Below are 15,527 nucleotides of genomic sequence, written 5' to 3'. Positions count from 1 at the left end.
TTCCCATTTCACAGATGACAAGACTGACCTTTAGAGCACTGGATCTGTTGTAACTGTCAGGTTGATTCCTTTAGCTATGAGTCCTAGATGTAATGTTTTACTTATCATTTTACAGTCTGACAACAGGAATCTTCATTGCCCTCATAAGCTCACTGAACATTTCAATTTTTTTTTATCATGTATTGATTTCTAGGAATTTTTTTATTATGACAAACATCATTTAAGAAAAAGTAGAGATGAGTGAGCAAAGACAAGAAAAACAATCACACATGTTGGGAGCCATAGGATGGTAGAGGACCCAGGAGAAGGGCTGGCAGTGCCCACTGACATAGTTACAACTAAGGGAAGACATGGGGCTGGACATACCTGTGGAGGAATGATATGGAGGTACCATCTAATGATTGGACTCATCTTTAAGTACAAGCAAGACCTATTTTCTGGCTACAATGTAGGAAAAAACTATCACCTAGTTTTTAGTTTTCATGGTTTTCTTCTGTGCACAAATGCATTATGCAAACATTTACTACTTTTACAAAGTGAAGTGTTAGTCACTCAGTCATGTCTGACTCTTTGTGATCCCATGGACTGTAGCCCACCAGGCTTCTCTGTCCATGGGATTTCCCAGGCAAGAATACTGGAGTGGGTAGCCATTTCCTCCTTCAGGGGATCTTCCAGACCTAGGGATCAAACCTAGGTCTCTTGCATTGCAGGCGAATTCTTTACAGTCTGAGCCACCAGGGAAGCCCTTTTACAAAACTGATTTGATACTATACATTTGGTTCTGAAAAGTGCTTTTTTATTGTTCTTTTATAGTGTACCATGAACATCTCTTTCATGAACATGGGTGAAAACCCCCTACTGAAACACAGATCCAACACAGTTGGATCAAATGGCTGCTGGTAAGGACAGTGACACCTAAAGCAAAGTATCAGCTTGAGGATAAAGCACACAGCCTGGCAAGTGACTGCCAGGGAAAGCAGGGTCAGTGATATTCTCATCAAAGAAACCAGAATCAAATACCAAGGCATTAACGATATGGGATATCATGTAAGCCCCTTTGGCTCCTCCCTCCTCCCCTCATTCCCTTGACACCTCGTTGCCCCCTTGAGGTGAATGGATCCTGTACATCTCTTTGTATCCAATGAAATCCACCCATTTTCTGTCTTTTCCTTAGCTCTTCAAGCTGAGTCCTTGACAGATCTCCACATTCTTTCAGCATCTCCTCACCTCCCAGATGCCTTTCCTGTAAGTTGTCCTGATAGTCCTTGGGGGAATCCTCCATCGTCCTGTCCGTTTTTCTTTTTGCCTTCTGGGGCACATAATCTTCAGCAGGGCACTTTTCGGCAGCACGTGACTGGCTCTCTGACTTTGCCTGGGACTCTGGCTTGCCCTTCTTGAGTGGGTTTCCCTCAGCTTCGAACTTGCCTTGATTTTCTTTCTTCCCCTCATTTGCTGGTTGTCCTTCATCTGCGGTTTGTCTCTCATCGTCTGGCTGTCCCTCATTCTGGAGCTCTCACTCCTATTCTGACTTCCCCTCCACTTCCGGCTTTTCTTTCTCATCTGATTTTCCTTCATTTTCAGGCTCTACTTCATCTTCTGGCTTTCCTCACTTTCCAACTTTCCTTCATTTACATTGCAGTTTTTCCATTTGAGATGTCCCCTCCTTTTCCTGTCCTGGGAGATAAGGGTGGTGGTGAGGGGAGAAGAGACAAAGAGGAGACAAGGGAGACTGAGGGCTTGGGTGGCAGACGGGTCTGGACAGCACTGGCATCTCACCCGCATCAGGGGTCCCCTGACCTGGCCCGGCCTAGTTTGCCTTCTGCCTACCCTTTACCCCACCATTCCTCCTGCACTGAGAGCCAACCATTCCCTGGAAGGCCCTGCCACCTTGTACCATACTTTAGCATGGCGGGGAGGGTGTATATTGTATCTGGTGGGGGGATGGGAAGTGGGGCCCTCAAATGCTACCCAAGCTGTGCCCCCCAGCCCCTGTCCAGTGCCCTCCCCTTTTTCACTGACCTACAGGGATTCTGGCCAGGTTCCTCCTCCTTTTCTAGTCTTGCAGAGTGTTGGGAACAGACATGCAGACCTGCAGACAGACAGGAGATGGAGAGGGACTGCACAGTCCATGGACTGGGGTCCCTTTCCTGAATCCGAGCCCTCCTCATCCTACAATTTTTCCCCTACCTCTCCTGCATCCCACCCACCATTACTTTTCAGGCCTCAGGCACCAGACCAGGATGCTTTCCAAACTATCTTGGATCTCTGTGTCTTCCTCATGCACAAGCAACCCGCCGCATCTCTACCCCTTTACGTGAGGTCAGTTCTTTCCTCCTGGGCTCAGAGTGTGAAAAGGAATTATTTTCAGAATTTGTCTACGTTTCACCGTCGCACTGCGGGGACATCCCCTCCCCCCCGCAATTTCAGGCTCAAAAATGGGTGGAGGGCACAGAGAAGGGCCATCGAGGAGGAGACGGGGCCACCTGCCCATGTTGTGCCTCGCCATTCTCCTCATTCATCTCGGGACCCCCTCCTCCCTCCCCGTCTCTCCCCGCTGCTCCTGGATCCTAGTCCCATCAGCTTCCACCCCTGCCCAGGACGCCAGCAGTGGCCACTTTCACACTGACCTGTGGGGCCCGGGCCAGGTCTGTGCCTCCTTGGGCTTGCCTAAGCCCTCTCGCTCCTCACCCGGGCAGCTCTGGGAACTGGTTCTGTGCGGGCAGGGCGGGCATGGGGGCTGCTCCCCACGTCAGTGCCCAGCCAGTCATGTGAGCATTGCATCACCCGAGCCAGGTCCCCCACCCCACTCCCTCGCCCCTAGCCCAGAGGGACCCGACAGCTCTGGAAGGTGGGGGCTGGCGGGGGTGGTGGTTGGAGAAGGAGGCATTACCGATAAAGCAGGAGTGGAGAGGCTTCCTGTCTGCAGGTGCTTTACCTGGAGCATCTCGGGTCCTCACTCATGCCCATTATCCCCAGTTGTGGCAGCTGATCACAGGGAAGGTACCAGATTTTGCCTAGAGTGCCACATAGCCCCACAGCCCACTTTCAAGAATAGCTCCTCCTGACTCTAGAGCCCTGGTGCTGGTTCCACCAGGGAGCTGCGCTGCCACCTTGTGTAGCTGTGTCCTGAGCCTCAGCTCTTCTCAGTCCATGTGTTCTCTCTCCCTGACTCTGTCCATTTTCCTGTAAATCAGTTCAGTTCAGTTCAGTCCCTCTTCCCTCCCCTGAATCTCAGACTCATTTTTGCTTTCCCACCAAAAATATAGGTGAGTGCTTATTTCCCCAGTTTTCAACATAATGTGACATACTTTTTAATTTTCACTGATATGATAAATGAGTAGTAGTATATCCATGGCATTTTATTTTGCATTTCTGTTTAATAGCAAATTAAATATCATTGTGAATTGTCTGTTCATGTCTTTTCCACATCTTTTTCTTTTTAAAAAAATATTTATTTTTATTCATTTGGCTGCACCATGTCTTAGTTGTGGCATGTAGGCTCTTTAGTTGTGGCGTGTGAGATCTAGTTCCCTGACCAGGGATCAAACCTGGGCCCCCTGCATTCGAAGCATGGGGTCTTAGCCACTGAACCTCCAGGGAAGTTCCTTTTCTACATTCTTCTATTGGGTTATTGTTCCTTCACACTTTTCAAGTGTTCTTTATACATTATATTAGGCCTTTATCTGTTATAAAAGTTGCAAATATTTACTTCCAACTTGTTAGTTGCTTTTTGACTTTTTTATGATGTATTTCTGCCATGCATTAAAAAAAAGTAGTCACATTTATCACATTTGTCTTTTATTGCATCTAGATTTTTGACTCATAGTTAAAAGCTCTTTTCCTACATGAGGTCAAAGAGGAATTCCCCATTTTCTTTTAGTACTCATATGGTTAACTGTATTTGTCTTAAGGGCATCTATGGTTAAGAAGTAAAGGTTAAGGAATAAACCAGTGTTAAGTGAGTTGAAGCTTTAGAAGACTCAAAGAACTAGAATAACAAAACTCAAAGCCCAAGTCTTATTAAAAGGGAAGGAGTTTCCTAGGAACTTCAAATGTTTCACTTTAAGGGTAATTATAAACTGGAAATAAACTAGCCCTCACAAAGTCTTTTAGCTTGGCTTTGCAACATCTAGGTGGACTAGGTAAAGTTTAATTTTTGAATATAGATTATGGTGGTTTTAGACAGGAAGTATCCTTATGGGCCTAACCAGTGCAAACAAAATCTTCTTTGGAGAAAGATTCCATCATCCTCAGCCTCAAATTATTCCAACAAACAGCTATTTAAGTACAATGCCCATACACAAAGATAACCAGAAAAACAAAGAAAAGAGACATCATAGATAAGAAGAACCATAGGCAATCGACAACACAAGCAGATCCATTAGCTTTGAATTATTCAAATTATCAGATACAGACTACTAAACCACAGTGCTTGGCATCACCAACTCAATGGACATGAGTTTGAGCAAACTCTGGGAGATAGTAAAGGGCAGGAAAGCCTGGCATGCTGCAGTCCATAGGGTTTCAAAGAGTTAGACACGACTGAGTGACTGAACAACAAAACCATGATGCTCAGTGTATTCAGATAAATAAAATCCAATCTTGAAAATTTCAACAGGGAACCAGAAAACCAAAAAAAAGTAGAGAAAAAAGAAAACTCCAAAACTGAAAAATAACAAAGCTGAAATTAGAAACTCAGTGGATGGCTTTAACAGCAGATTAGGTGCAACTCGAGAGAATTAAATAACTAGAAATTATATTCAGATGAAATTATCTGTAAGGCTGCACAGGTGGTCAAAAAGATGGAAAATACAGACAGGATGGTAGGATAAGGTCTAATACATGTTCAATTGGAATTCGAAAAGGAAAAGAGAAATGGAACTGTTCAGAGGCAATCTTTGAAGATTTAATGGCTGAGGATTTTTCAAAACTGATGAAAGACATCGATCCATAGATCTAAGAAGTCTAACAAATCCCAAACAGGATAAATAAAAAGAAGCCCATGCATAGAATACATAATAGTGAATTTACAGATAATTCAAAACAAAGAAAAAATCATAAAAATAGCCAAAAAGATAGAGTATGCCTCAAAAGGAACAAAACTTAGGCTAATTACTGGCTTTGCAATGGCAATGATGAAAGCATGAAGATGGTAAAGTGACATCTTTAGTATCTTGAAAGAAAGTAAATGCCAACCAAGAAAATAACCAGCAAAAATACCCTTCAAAAATGAAGGCAAAATAAAAGCTTTATAAATAAACCAAAACAAAGAGTTTCTAACAGCAGTCAGAAACCAAAGGAAATACTCAATTCTATGGGGCATTCTTCAGATAACAGGAAAATGATCTCAGATGGAAGACTGGGGATGAAGGAAGGAAAAGAAAGCAATTAAAGGTTAAATATCTATCTATAAATCAATACTGCATAAAATAATATTATCTTGTTAATTTATACTGACAACACAGGAGTCAAGAGGACTAGAGTAAAAGTATTTAAAGTTCTGGCATTATCTAAAGAGTATGTATAAGTATAAATTAATGTTAGCCTTTAGTAAGTCAAGACTGTATGCTATAATTACCAGATAACTATTAAGGAAGAGTAAGAGAGTAAAACTTCGAAGCTAATAGAGGGGCAAAAATAAGAAAATAATCAATCCTAAGGAAGAAAAAACTAACATAAACCAGATGGGGTATAAGAGAAGGAATGTGGTACAATGGTTATATCCAATATCAATAGCAGTAAGTACATTAATGTAAATAGTTTACATGAAACAATTAAAAAACAAAGATTTTTGGACTGGAAAAACCCAACTATATACTATTTACAAAAGACATATATGAAATATAAAGATACATAAAGACTGAAAGTAAAAGCATAGGGAAAAAATAACATGAAAACACTAAGCAAAAGAAAGCCATTATAGTTAAATTAATAACAAAATAGACTTTAAAGCAAAAAGCATTACAAGACATAAGCATCACTTAATGATATTTAAATTTTCTATGCATTTATTAAACAGACCTCAAAATAAATAATATTAAATTTGACAGAACTACAAGGAGAAATAAAAAAATACCTTCCATTTCAGTGTTAACACTCCTATCTCTATAACTGTAAATATTTAAAATGTTGAAAGGGAAAAAAAACACTAACCTAAGATTCTATACCCAGTGAAATAATCCTTCAAATGTGGAGGAGAAATAAAGAGTTTCTCAGACAAACAAAAACTGATGGAATTCAGCATCAGCAAACCTTTCCTTCAGGAAATGGTAAAAGATTTTCTTCAGGCAGCAGAAAAATGGTGCAGGCCTGCAACTCAGACCTACATAAAGGAAGAGCATTGAAAATGCAATGAATGAAAGTATAATGAAATCTTTTGTATTATTCTTAGTTGATGTAAAAGACAACTCTTTATCTAAAGTAATAAAATAACAGTGTATTGAATGATTGCAGGAAATGGATGAGTGAAATGAATAATGAACACTTAAGGTACCTGTACTACATATAAGTGAGGCAGAACAATGTTATCTGAAAATGTTCTTAGTTAAAAATGTAAACTTGAGGAAAATCATTGTAAAACTTTTAAAGAAATATAATTGATACACTGAGAGAAGACAAGTGGAATCATGTAAAATACTTAATTAAAACTAGAGAAGGCAGACTTCCCTGGTGGTCCAGTGGCTAAGACTCCACACTCCCAATGCAGGGGGCATGGGTTTGATCCTTGATCAGGGATATAGATCCTACATGCTGCAACTAAACTGAAAGATCCCACATGTCATAACTAAGACCTGGTGCAGGCAAAAATAAACTAGAGAAGGCAGAAAAAGAAGCCTCTGGCAACAAATAGAAAACAGTTATAAACATGGTTGATACTAAATCCAAATATATTGAGTCATTTTAAATATGAATGGTCTAAATACATCAATTAAAGATTGAAGCTATCAGAGTGAATTAAAAAAAAAAACAACTATATGCTGTGTACAAGAAGCCCACTTTAAATATAAAGAGTGAGTGAAAGTAAAAGCTGCTCAGTCATGTCCAACTCTTTTGAGACCCCATGGATTATATATGTCCATGGAATTTTCCAGGCCAGAATACTGGAGTGGATAGCCTTTCCCTTGTCCAAGGGATCTTCCCAACCCAGGGATTGAACCTAGGTCTACCCGCATTACAGGTGGATTCTTTACCAGCTGACCACAAGGGAAGCCCAAGAATACTGGAGTGGGTAGCCTATCCCTTCTACAGGAGATCTTCCCAACTCAGGAATCGAACTGGGGTCTCCTGCATTGCAGGTGAATTCTTTACCAACTGAGCTATTAGGGAAGCCCTGATAAAGAGTGAGAAGTTAAAAGTAAAGCAACAGAGAAAGATCTGCACTAGTCAAAAAAAAACCTGGACAAAAAAAGAAAGCTGGAGTAGTTACATAATTTTAGACAAAGCAGAACAAGGAAGATTATCAGAGATCAAAAGAGGCACTACATAATGATAAAGGGATCAATTCTGAGCAAAACATATAATAATCCTAAACATGTATATGTACATGACAAAAGTGTCAAAATATATGAAGTGAAAACTGATAGAGCTGAAAGGAGAAACAGACAAACCTATTATTATAGTTACAAACTTTAATGCCCCCAATCAGTAATTGACAGATTAAGCAGGCAGAATATCAATAAGGATCTAGCCAGAGAAGGAAATGGCAACCTACTCCAGTATTCTTGCCTGGAGAATTTCACTAACTGAGGAGCCTGGCAGGCTACAGTCCATGGGATCACAAAAAGTCAGACACGACTGAGCGACTAACACATAGTCTATCTGAACAGCATTATTAATCAACTTGATTTAATTCACATTTATAGAACATTCCATTCAACATTCAAGGTCATATAGAACATGAGCTCAAGAGTCCATAAAACCCACCTTAACAACTTTAAAAGAATAGAAATCATAAAAGTATGCTCTCAGTAGACTTAAACTAGAAATCAATAACAGGATAGACGGCGAACCCAAATATTTGGAAATTAAGCAACACATTTCTAAATAACATGAGTCAAAGAAGAATTCTCAACAGAAATTTAAAAATGCTTTGAACTAAATGAAAATACAACATATCAAAATCTCTGGGGTAAAGCAACAGCAACACTTAAAGGGAAATTTCTAGCTTAAACACATATATGGAAAAGAAGGCTATGCTTTCTTAGGAAACTAAAGAAAGAAGAGTAATTTAAGCCTAGTGAAAGTGAAAGTGAACGTCACTCAGTCGTGTCCGACTCTTTGCAACCGCATGGACTGTACAGGCCATGGAATTCTCCATGCCAGAATACCGGAGTGGGTAGCCTTTCCCTTCTCCAGGGGATCTTCCCAACCCAGGGATCGAACCCTAGAGCAAACAGTAAAAAAGAAATAACTAGAGACAAAATCAAAGGAAAGTGAAAACAGGAAAACAACAGAGGAAATCAACAAAACCAAAAGTTGGTTCTTTGAAAAGATAAAATTGTTAAATCTCTTATGAGGGTAACCAAGAAAACAAGAAAGACTCAAATTAACAATATCAGAAATGAAAGTGGGGTTATCACTCTTGATCCCATGGACATTAAGAAGGTAATGAAGTAATAACTATGAGAAATTCTATGCCTACAAATTAGATAACTTAAGATGAAATGGACTAATTACTCAAAAGATACAAACTCCTAAAACTCACACAAGAGGAAAAAGATAACCTGAATAGTTCTGTATCTATTAAAGAAATTGAATCAATAATTAATAACCTTCCAAAGATAGAAATCACTAGGACCAAATTCTGCCAAACATTTAAGGATCACCAGTAAACATTTAGAAATCACCAGTGAATTCTACCAAATATTTAAGTTAGAAATAATACCAATTCTCCACAATCTCTTCCATAAAACTGAAGTAGAGAACACCTGACTCATTCTGTGAGACCAATATTACCCTAATTCCAAAACCAGATAAAAGATACTACAAGAAAGGAAAACTACAGACCAGTATCACTAATGGACACAGACACAAATCCTCAACAAAGTATTATAAAACTGAATCCAATAATGTATAAAAAGTTATGTGCCAAACAACTGAAATTTATTCCAGGTATTCAAGGTTGATTCAACATTTGAAAATCAATCGATATAATCCACTACATGTTAACAGACTAAAAAAGAAAAAATATATGATATTATTTGATACAGAAAAAGTATTTGACAGACTCCAACAACCATTCATGATAAACGCTTTCAAGCTGGGAGTAGAAGGGAACTTTCTCAATTTGATAAAGAATATCTACATGGTGACTGAACAACAAAAACTACAAGAAACTAACATTATACTTAGTGATGAAAAAGGAGACACTTCACCTGGAGTGCCAGGAAGAGGACAAGGATGTCCTTTCTCATTGCTCCTATTGAACATCATACTAGAAGTCCTAGCTAGTGCATTAAGACAAAAAAGGAAATAAAAAGTGTACAGATTAGAACTGAGGAAATAAATCTATCTCTATTTGCAGATGACATGACGGTCTATGTAGAAAATGCCAAAGCATTGACAAACTCCTAGTCACAAGATCACAGGATATAAGTTAATATATAAATTTAATTGCTTTCCTATATACCAGCAATGAACAACTGGAATTTGATATTTAAAAGTGCATTTATAACAACATTCCCACAACACAGAATCTGACAAAAGACTCTTAAGTATATCACAAATGCAAGAAACTTCACTGAAAAGGATGGAAGAATAAGACACTGATATAGGTAACTGGAAATGAGTGGAGTCTGTTAAGACTAAAGACAAAATTTTCTCTATATATATTTTAAAACATATAAAGATGTATAATGTACATACATATATATATATATGGAGAGAGAAAGAGATGCATATAGATCTTCTTTCTTTATCAACTGAAAGGGCCTAGAAGCAATGATATCCAAATGGTAGGGTGTACACTTAACATCTAAATCTTGGCTTTTAGTACCATTCTCCAACCAAAGGTACCAGAGTCCCTTGGAGAAATGATTGATTCTAGGATCTGGGCAGGAAATATGCAAGATATGACTAGACCATTTTGTAGTGCCAGAAAGTTTTATAAAAACACACACACATGTACACAATGATGGGGGTATGTTAAATAGATGCAAGAGCCAACTCAAAGAACTTCCAGTGGCCAAAAGTGGAAAATTTGAGCAATGAAAATATATATAGTAGTATTATAGTCCAAAGTATATTAAATAAATGTGGAGAAATCAAATATGCAGAATTCCAAATAAATGTTGGAGATACTTCATCTTCAACAAGATTGAACATAATACCGCAGTCTTTTAAGTGTAGACTGTGCAGAGTGACTTTCTTCCAAAGAGTATAGTCTAGAAAGGGAGAAATAAAAGAGAAACTTTACCATGTAGAATCCTGAGACCACTACTTCAGCCAGGTGACCAACATTAACATCAACAGTGATAATATTGATAGTATATACCCTTTATATGATGCAATTTTGCCTGTTTGATCCTCTTCCCAAAAAAGCACTTAACACACCTGTCTAACCATAAGAGAAAAATCAAGCAAACTGAAATTGCGGTACACTATACAAAGTACCTGACCAGTGCTTCTCAAGAGTGTCAAGGCATCAGAAACAGGGAAAGTATGAGAAACTGTCACAGCCAAGAGGAACCTAAGGAGACATGATGACTAATTGTAAGATAACCTGGATGGGATCCTGGGACAGAAAAAAGACATTAAGGAAAAACTGAGGTACTCTGAATAAAGAATGTATCTTGGTTAATGATAATGTATCAACATTGGTTCATTGTGACAAACGCTTTGAGCTAAAAAGTAACGATGTTAATAACAAGTATGGGGTATGTGGAAACTGCATCTTTGTAATAATTCTGTAAACCTACAACTGGCCTAAAAGTTTAAAGAAACACTATAAGCAAATAAAAGGCTAAGGAAGAGCCAGAGGGGAAAAAAATCACATAGGTAGATGGGTCTGCTGAAATGATAAGCCAGGGCTTAACAGGAATTTCCTAGGAGACAACTTCTAAGAAAAAAGCGTCAGCAGATGAGATTAACAGGTGAGAACAGCACAGCATCTGGTCACAGATTTTTCTCCTGGTTCAATCTCCAGTATCTAAATCCAGTGCAGATGGCTGTATGCAGAAACACACACAAACCAACAGAATACTTGGAAAGGTATGTTTTATAAGAACTTTATAAATAGCAAGACCCAAGTGACAACTGGGTGCTACCCAGGTGAGTTAGGGTAACTTTACTGTAGAGAATTGTCCACCTTTCAGTAGTGACACGGTATTGCCTTAGACCATCATGGTCTCCAGCCCATCAGCCCAGTTGGTGGGAGCCTTAGGAGGGTACAGTACCCACAAGCAGAGGCATACCGCCCAAGAGTCATGACATTACCCCAGCTGGAGAGGGCCACCCACCCTACAGCTATCTGGACTTATTCCTGCACACACTTGAAACCTCCTCAGCCCTCTCCAAAACATCTGATGGGGCTCTGGCCCTGCTAGTGCAGGGGAGAGGGTGGGAAGCAGCTCACATACTCAGCATCTTATTGAATATTCTCCACAGCCCTGGAAGGCAAGTTTTATCCCCTATTCACTGATGCCAAGAGTCTCCCTTACAACAATGGATCTGTAATAACTGCCAAGTTGATTCTTGCACCTTTGAGTCCCAGAGGTAATGTGACTTTTACTTAGTTCACATCCTAGCAACACAAATTTTGTGTGTCTCCACTGCCTTCAGAAGGCACTTCACTGAATAATACTTGATTGCTTGGTATTGCTTTCCTATTTTTTTATCTTTCATTATTGCTATGATAAAAAGTAATCTGTGTTTTAAGAGAATATAAACAGATGAACAAAAAAACAGAAAAAAAAATCAGCCACAGATAACCACTGTTGATTTTTAGTAGACAGTTTTCAGTTTTTCCTGTACATGGATCACTAGTAAAGTATCTTTGTAGTTTTACAAAAATAGACTGATGCCATATATATGGTTCTGAAAACTATTTTTGTTTTTAATTTTACAATGCACCATAAACATTTTTCCATGCAATGGATGAAAATCTGCTACTGAAACACAGAGGGCTGCAGTTGAATAATGAGAGCGACACCTAAAGTATAGGATTAGCATAAGGTTAAATAAAGCACAAGGCCTGGGAAATGCCTGCCAGAGGCACTACACAAAAGGAATGTCTTCAAAGCCCCTTTGCGGGGCCCTACAGCCACCCCTGAGTTCCCTTGGGCCCCGTGGGTGGAAGGGGTCCTGTAAACTTTTTTGCATCCACATAAACCCCCCCAATTTCTGTTTGGTTTTCTTCACCTCATCCTCTACCCTGGCCATCTCATCAAATTCTCTTATCATCTCTTCATTGCTCAAATGCATATCATGTATGGCCTCCTTGTATTCCTTGAGACACTGAGCCAGCCCCTTGTTGGTTTTTCTTTTGGCCTTCCTGGGTACATCCTCCCCAGCTGGGCGCTTTCCGCCAGCCCTTAGTTCCCTTGGTTCGCTGGCTGGCTTGTCTTCTTTTGGTTTTCCCTCACTCACTGGCTTTCCTTCACTCTCTGGCTTCCCCTCACTCTCTGCCTTTCTTTCTTTTGCTTTTTCCTCACTCACTGGCTTTCCTTGGCTCTCTGGGTTTCCTTCTTTTGGCTTTGTCTCATTCTCTGGCCTTTCCTTAACCTTTAATATTTCCTCATCTGTCTTTCCCTTGTGATCTGTCCTTCCCTTGTTTTCTAACATTTCTTTGTCTTCCTTAGTAGAAGCTGCTCCTGGTTTTCCTGCATCCAGTGGCTGTTCTTTGTTTTCCATCTTGCCTTGGTTCTCAGGCTTTGCTTCATTTTCACTGCAGAGTTTTTCCATGTTGAGTGTCCCCTCCTTTTCCTGTCCTGGGAGTGGGGCGGGGGAAGAGAAGACAAAGAGGAGACAAGAGAGACTGAGGTTTTGGGGGTGAAATGCAGGTCCGGATAGTAGTAGTCATTTCTTGCCGTTTGTCAGGGATCTCCTGACCTGGCCTGGCCCTCCGTGAATGCCTTTTGCCCACCCTTTACCCCACCATTCCTCGTGCACACGTGAGACAACACTTCCCTGGCAGGCCCTGCCATTTTTCCCTATGCTTGCTCAGCGCGGCAGTGTGTAAATGTGTTGGGAAGTGGGCAGTGGGGCCCCCAATTCTTCGCGGGCGGTCCCTCCACACTCCCCACCCCTCTGGGTCCCTGTCCAGTGCCCTCCTCCTTCACTGACCTGCGGGGATTCTGGACAGGTTCCTCCTCTTTCTATAGCCCAGTAGAGAGCTGGGAACAACAGACACGTAGACCTGCAGACAGACAGGAGACCGGGGATGCGCATCGGTGAATGCACAGGGACTCGGGTCCCTTTCCAGAATCCCTGCCCTCCTCACCCAACGTTTCCCTCCCTCCACCTCCTCCGCCCCATGCACCCCAGCCGCCATTTCTTTTCACGCCTCGGGCGCCAGACCAGGATGTTTTTCCAAACTAATTTTGGATCTCTGCGTCCTTCTCTCCCAAAGGCAACTAGCCTCCCCACCCTTGAGGTCAACTTTCTACTCCACGCACAGAGTGGCAGAGAGGATTTATTTCCACTGCCTCACTGCTGGGGCGCCCCCTAGCTCACAATCTCCGGCTCCAAAATGGACGGAAGGCAGAGAAGAGGATGTGTAGAGAAAGGGGAATGGGTACTTGGGGTGTCCGCTTTCCCCTCCCTCCGCCCAATGGCCGCTTGCTCCCCCTTAGCCGTTTTCCCACCGCCATCACTAGCTACAGTCTGGCCAGCTCCCCTCGACCAGAACCCCATCCCCAACCTTTCTCCTTTCCGCGCCCGTTCCTCCTCCCCCATTCCGGTGTCCCACAGGCAGTGACGAGAACCCTCACACTGACCTGAAAGAACCAGGAGCAACAACTAGGGGCTCGCAGACGGCTCCGGGTCCGACAGCACCGAGGGAGGGCCAGTACCCGGACCGGTGCCCACTTCTGGGCCCAGCGGTCACGTGAGCGTCGCGTCACCCGAGCTCCGCCCCCCGTACCCCGCCCACCAGCCGGCGTCTGCTAGCCGCCCACCGCCTCCCTCCGGCAGGTGCCTCTTAACCTCTCTGGGCCCTTTTGTCCTTTTCCTCTTGAGAAGTTGGTCAAAGAAATAATTTTAGTAAAAACCACAGAGGTGGGGACTTACCTGGCAGTCCAGTGGTTAGCACTCCGCGCTTCCATTGCAGCGGGCACGGGTTCTATCCGCGGTGGGAGAACTAAGATCCCACATGCTGCCTGGCGCCACCAAAACAAAACAAAACCTCAGAGGCTTTTTTTTTTTTTTTTTTTTAAATGGTTTGGGCAGTCTGGGGGAGGAGTCTAACTTTGCTCTTAAATTCCATTGAAAGAACATAGACTTACAAATGAAATCCTATGACTGTGAACTTTAATATTGTACAAAGAGTAGAATATTGCACTTTTAGGAAAAAATGTTACCGTCAAAGTGAAATTGTCCCTTTTTCCTGGTATGCAAAACATAAGTTTTCTAATCAATTAAATATTTAGATCTGAAAATGATTTTATATTTGAAACAAAATGAAAGAATGATTTTTATTTTTAAGTGAGAGACTGAATACATGGACAATGACCAGATGACAATAGAATTGTAACCCACAACCTCTGTAGCAAGCAGCCCCACAAGCCAAACCACAGCCTCTACAGCAATCTTCTGGACTTGATCAATGACTACCAGCCTTCCTATTTTTGCCCTGCTGCTAACTAGAGAAATCTAAATATGCTCCCCAAACCAATAACATAAAATACCTCTGGCTCACCAGCGTTTCACTGCCAACAACTTCCAATCAGAGAAAATATGGTCTTCCTGTTTTTCACTCTCAAGTTTTCCCATTGCCCTGCCTATCTTTAAGTCTCAGCCAAACACAAGTTAGGGTGGCTAACTCCCTTGTGAATAACAAGCTCTGAATAACTAGCTTCTGCTTCTGCATAAGCTTTTCGTGTAGAAGGTCTTTAAAAACATAATAAGTGAAAGTTGAACAATTAAGAACAGGATTGATGGATTTGATTACATAAAAACGTAAGAGATTGGGGACACATGCATTTCTCCCTGCTCTTTTTTCTAATTTTTTTAATTGAAGTATAGTTGCATTAAAACATTGTGTTAATTGTTGCTGTACACCAAAGTGACTGTTATGTATACATGTACATTCTTCTTCATATTCTTTTCCATTATGGTTTATCACAGGGTATTGAATATAGTTCCTGTGCTATACAGTAGCACCTTCTTTATGCATTCTATATATATCAGTTTACATCTACTAACCCCAAATTCCTGCTGCTATCCTCTCCCACCTCCCTCCCACCCCCGACCCCTCCCTGCTCTTGTAGAGTGTACTGGTAAAAATTTTCTGCAGGGCAATTTTGTAAATTGTTTAAAAATAAAAGTATTTGATATTTTGGTTCAGCAATTCCAACTCGAATATTTACCCA

The 15,527-nt window shown here is 41.1% G+C and overlaps 1 protein-coding gene and 1 pseudogene across 3 annotated transcripts; both read right to left on the bottom strand.

Moving 5' to 3' along the window:
• Window positions 1–864: 864 nt before the first annotated feature.
• On the bottom strand, window positions 865–1,782 carry LOC133051532 (transcription elongation factor A protein-like 3; annotated as a pseudogene).
• A 10,244-nt stretch (window positions 1,783–12,026) lies between these two features.
• TCEAL4 (transcription elongation factor A like 4) lies at window positions 12,027–14,315 on the bottom strand. Of its 3 annotated transcripts, none has more exons than XM_061136418.1 (3): window positions 14,227–14,315; window positions 13,282–13,354; window positions 12,027–12,921 (listed from the first exon to the last, which is right to left on the bottom strand). In XM_061136418.1, the coding sequence occupies exons 1-3, from the start codon at window positions 14,259–14,261 to the stop codon at window positions 12,214–12,216; spliced, it is 816 nt and encodes a 271-aa protein (XP_060992401.1). In that variant the 5' UTR covers window positions 14,262–14,315; the 3' UTR covers window positions 12,027–12,213. The 3 variants fall into 3 exon arrangements, with proteins under 3 accessions (XP_060992401.1, XP_060992402.1, XP_060992403.1); XM_061136419.1 differs by lacking the exon at window positions 14,227–14,315 and adding an exon at window positions 13,935–14,050 and having other exon boundaries at window positions 12,027–12,926; XM_061136420.1 differs by lacking the exon at window positions 14,227–14,315 and adding an exon at window positions 13,935–14,050.
• Between the last annotated feature and the right edge of the window lie 1,212 nt (window positions 14,316–15,527).

The sequence above is a fragment of the Dama dama genome, chromosome X (genome assembly GCF_033118175.1).
Source record: "Dama dama isolate Ldn47 chromosome X, ASM3311817v1, whole genome shotgun sequence".
In the NCBI taxonomy this organism is placed as follows: domain Eukaryota; kingdom Metazoa; phylum Chordata; class Mammalia; order Artiodactyla; family Cervidae; genus Dama; species Dama dama.
Note: the sequence above shows the minus strand (reverse complement) of the source record. Positions and strands in the feature narration are given on the sequence as shown.

Bases quoted from the DNA above. Each gene is read 5' to 3' on its own strand.
- TCEAL4 (XM_061136418.1), bottom strand. From the start codon at position 14,261: ATGGAAGCGCGGAGTGCTAACCACTGGACTGCCAG. The intron at 13,355-14,226 runs GTAAGTCCCCAC...GTCTGTCTGCAG, and splicing joins GCTAACCACTGGACTGCCAG to GTCTACGTGTCTGTTGTTCC. The intron at 12,922-13,281 runs GTCAGTGAAGGA...CTCCCAGGACAG, and splicing joins CCTGTCCAGAATCCCCGCAG to GAAAAGGAGGGGACACTCAA.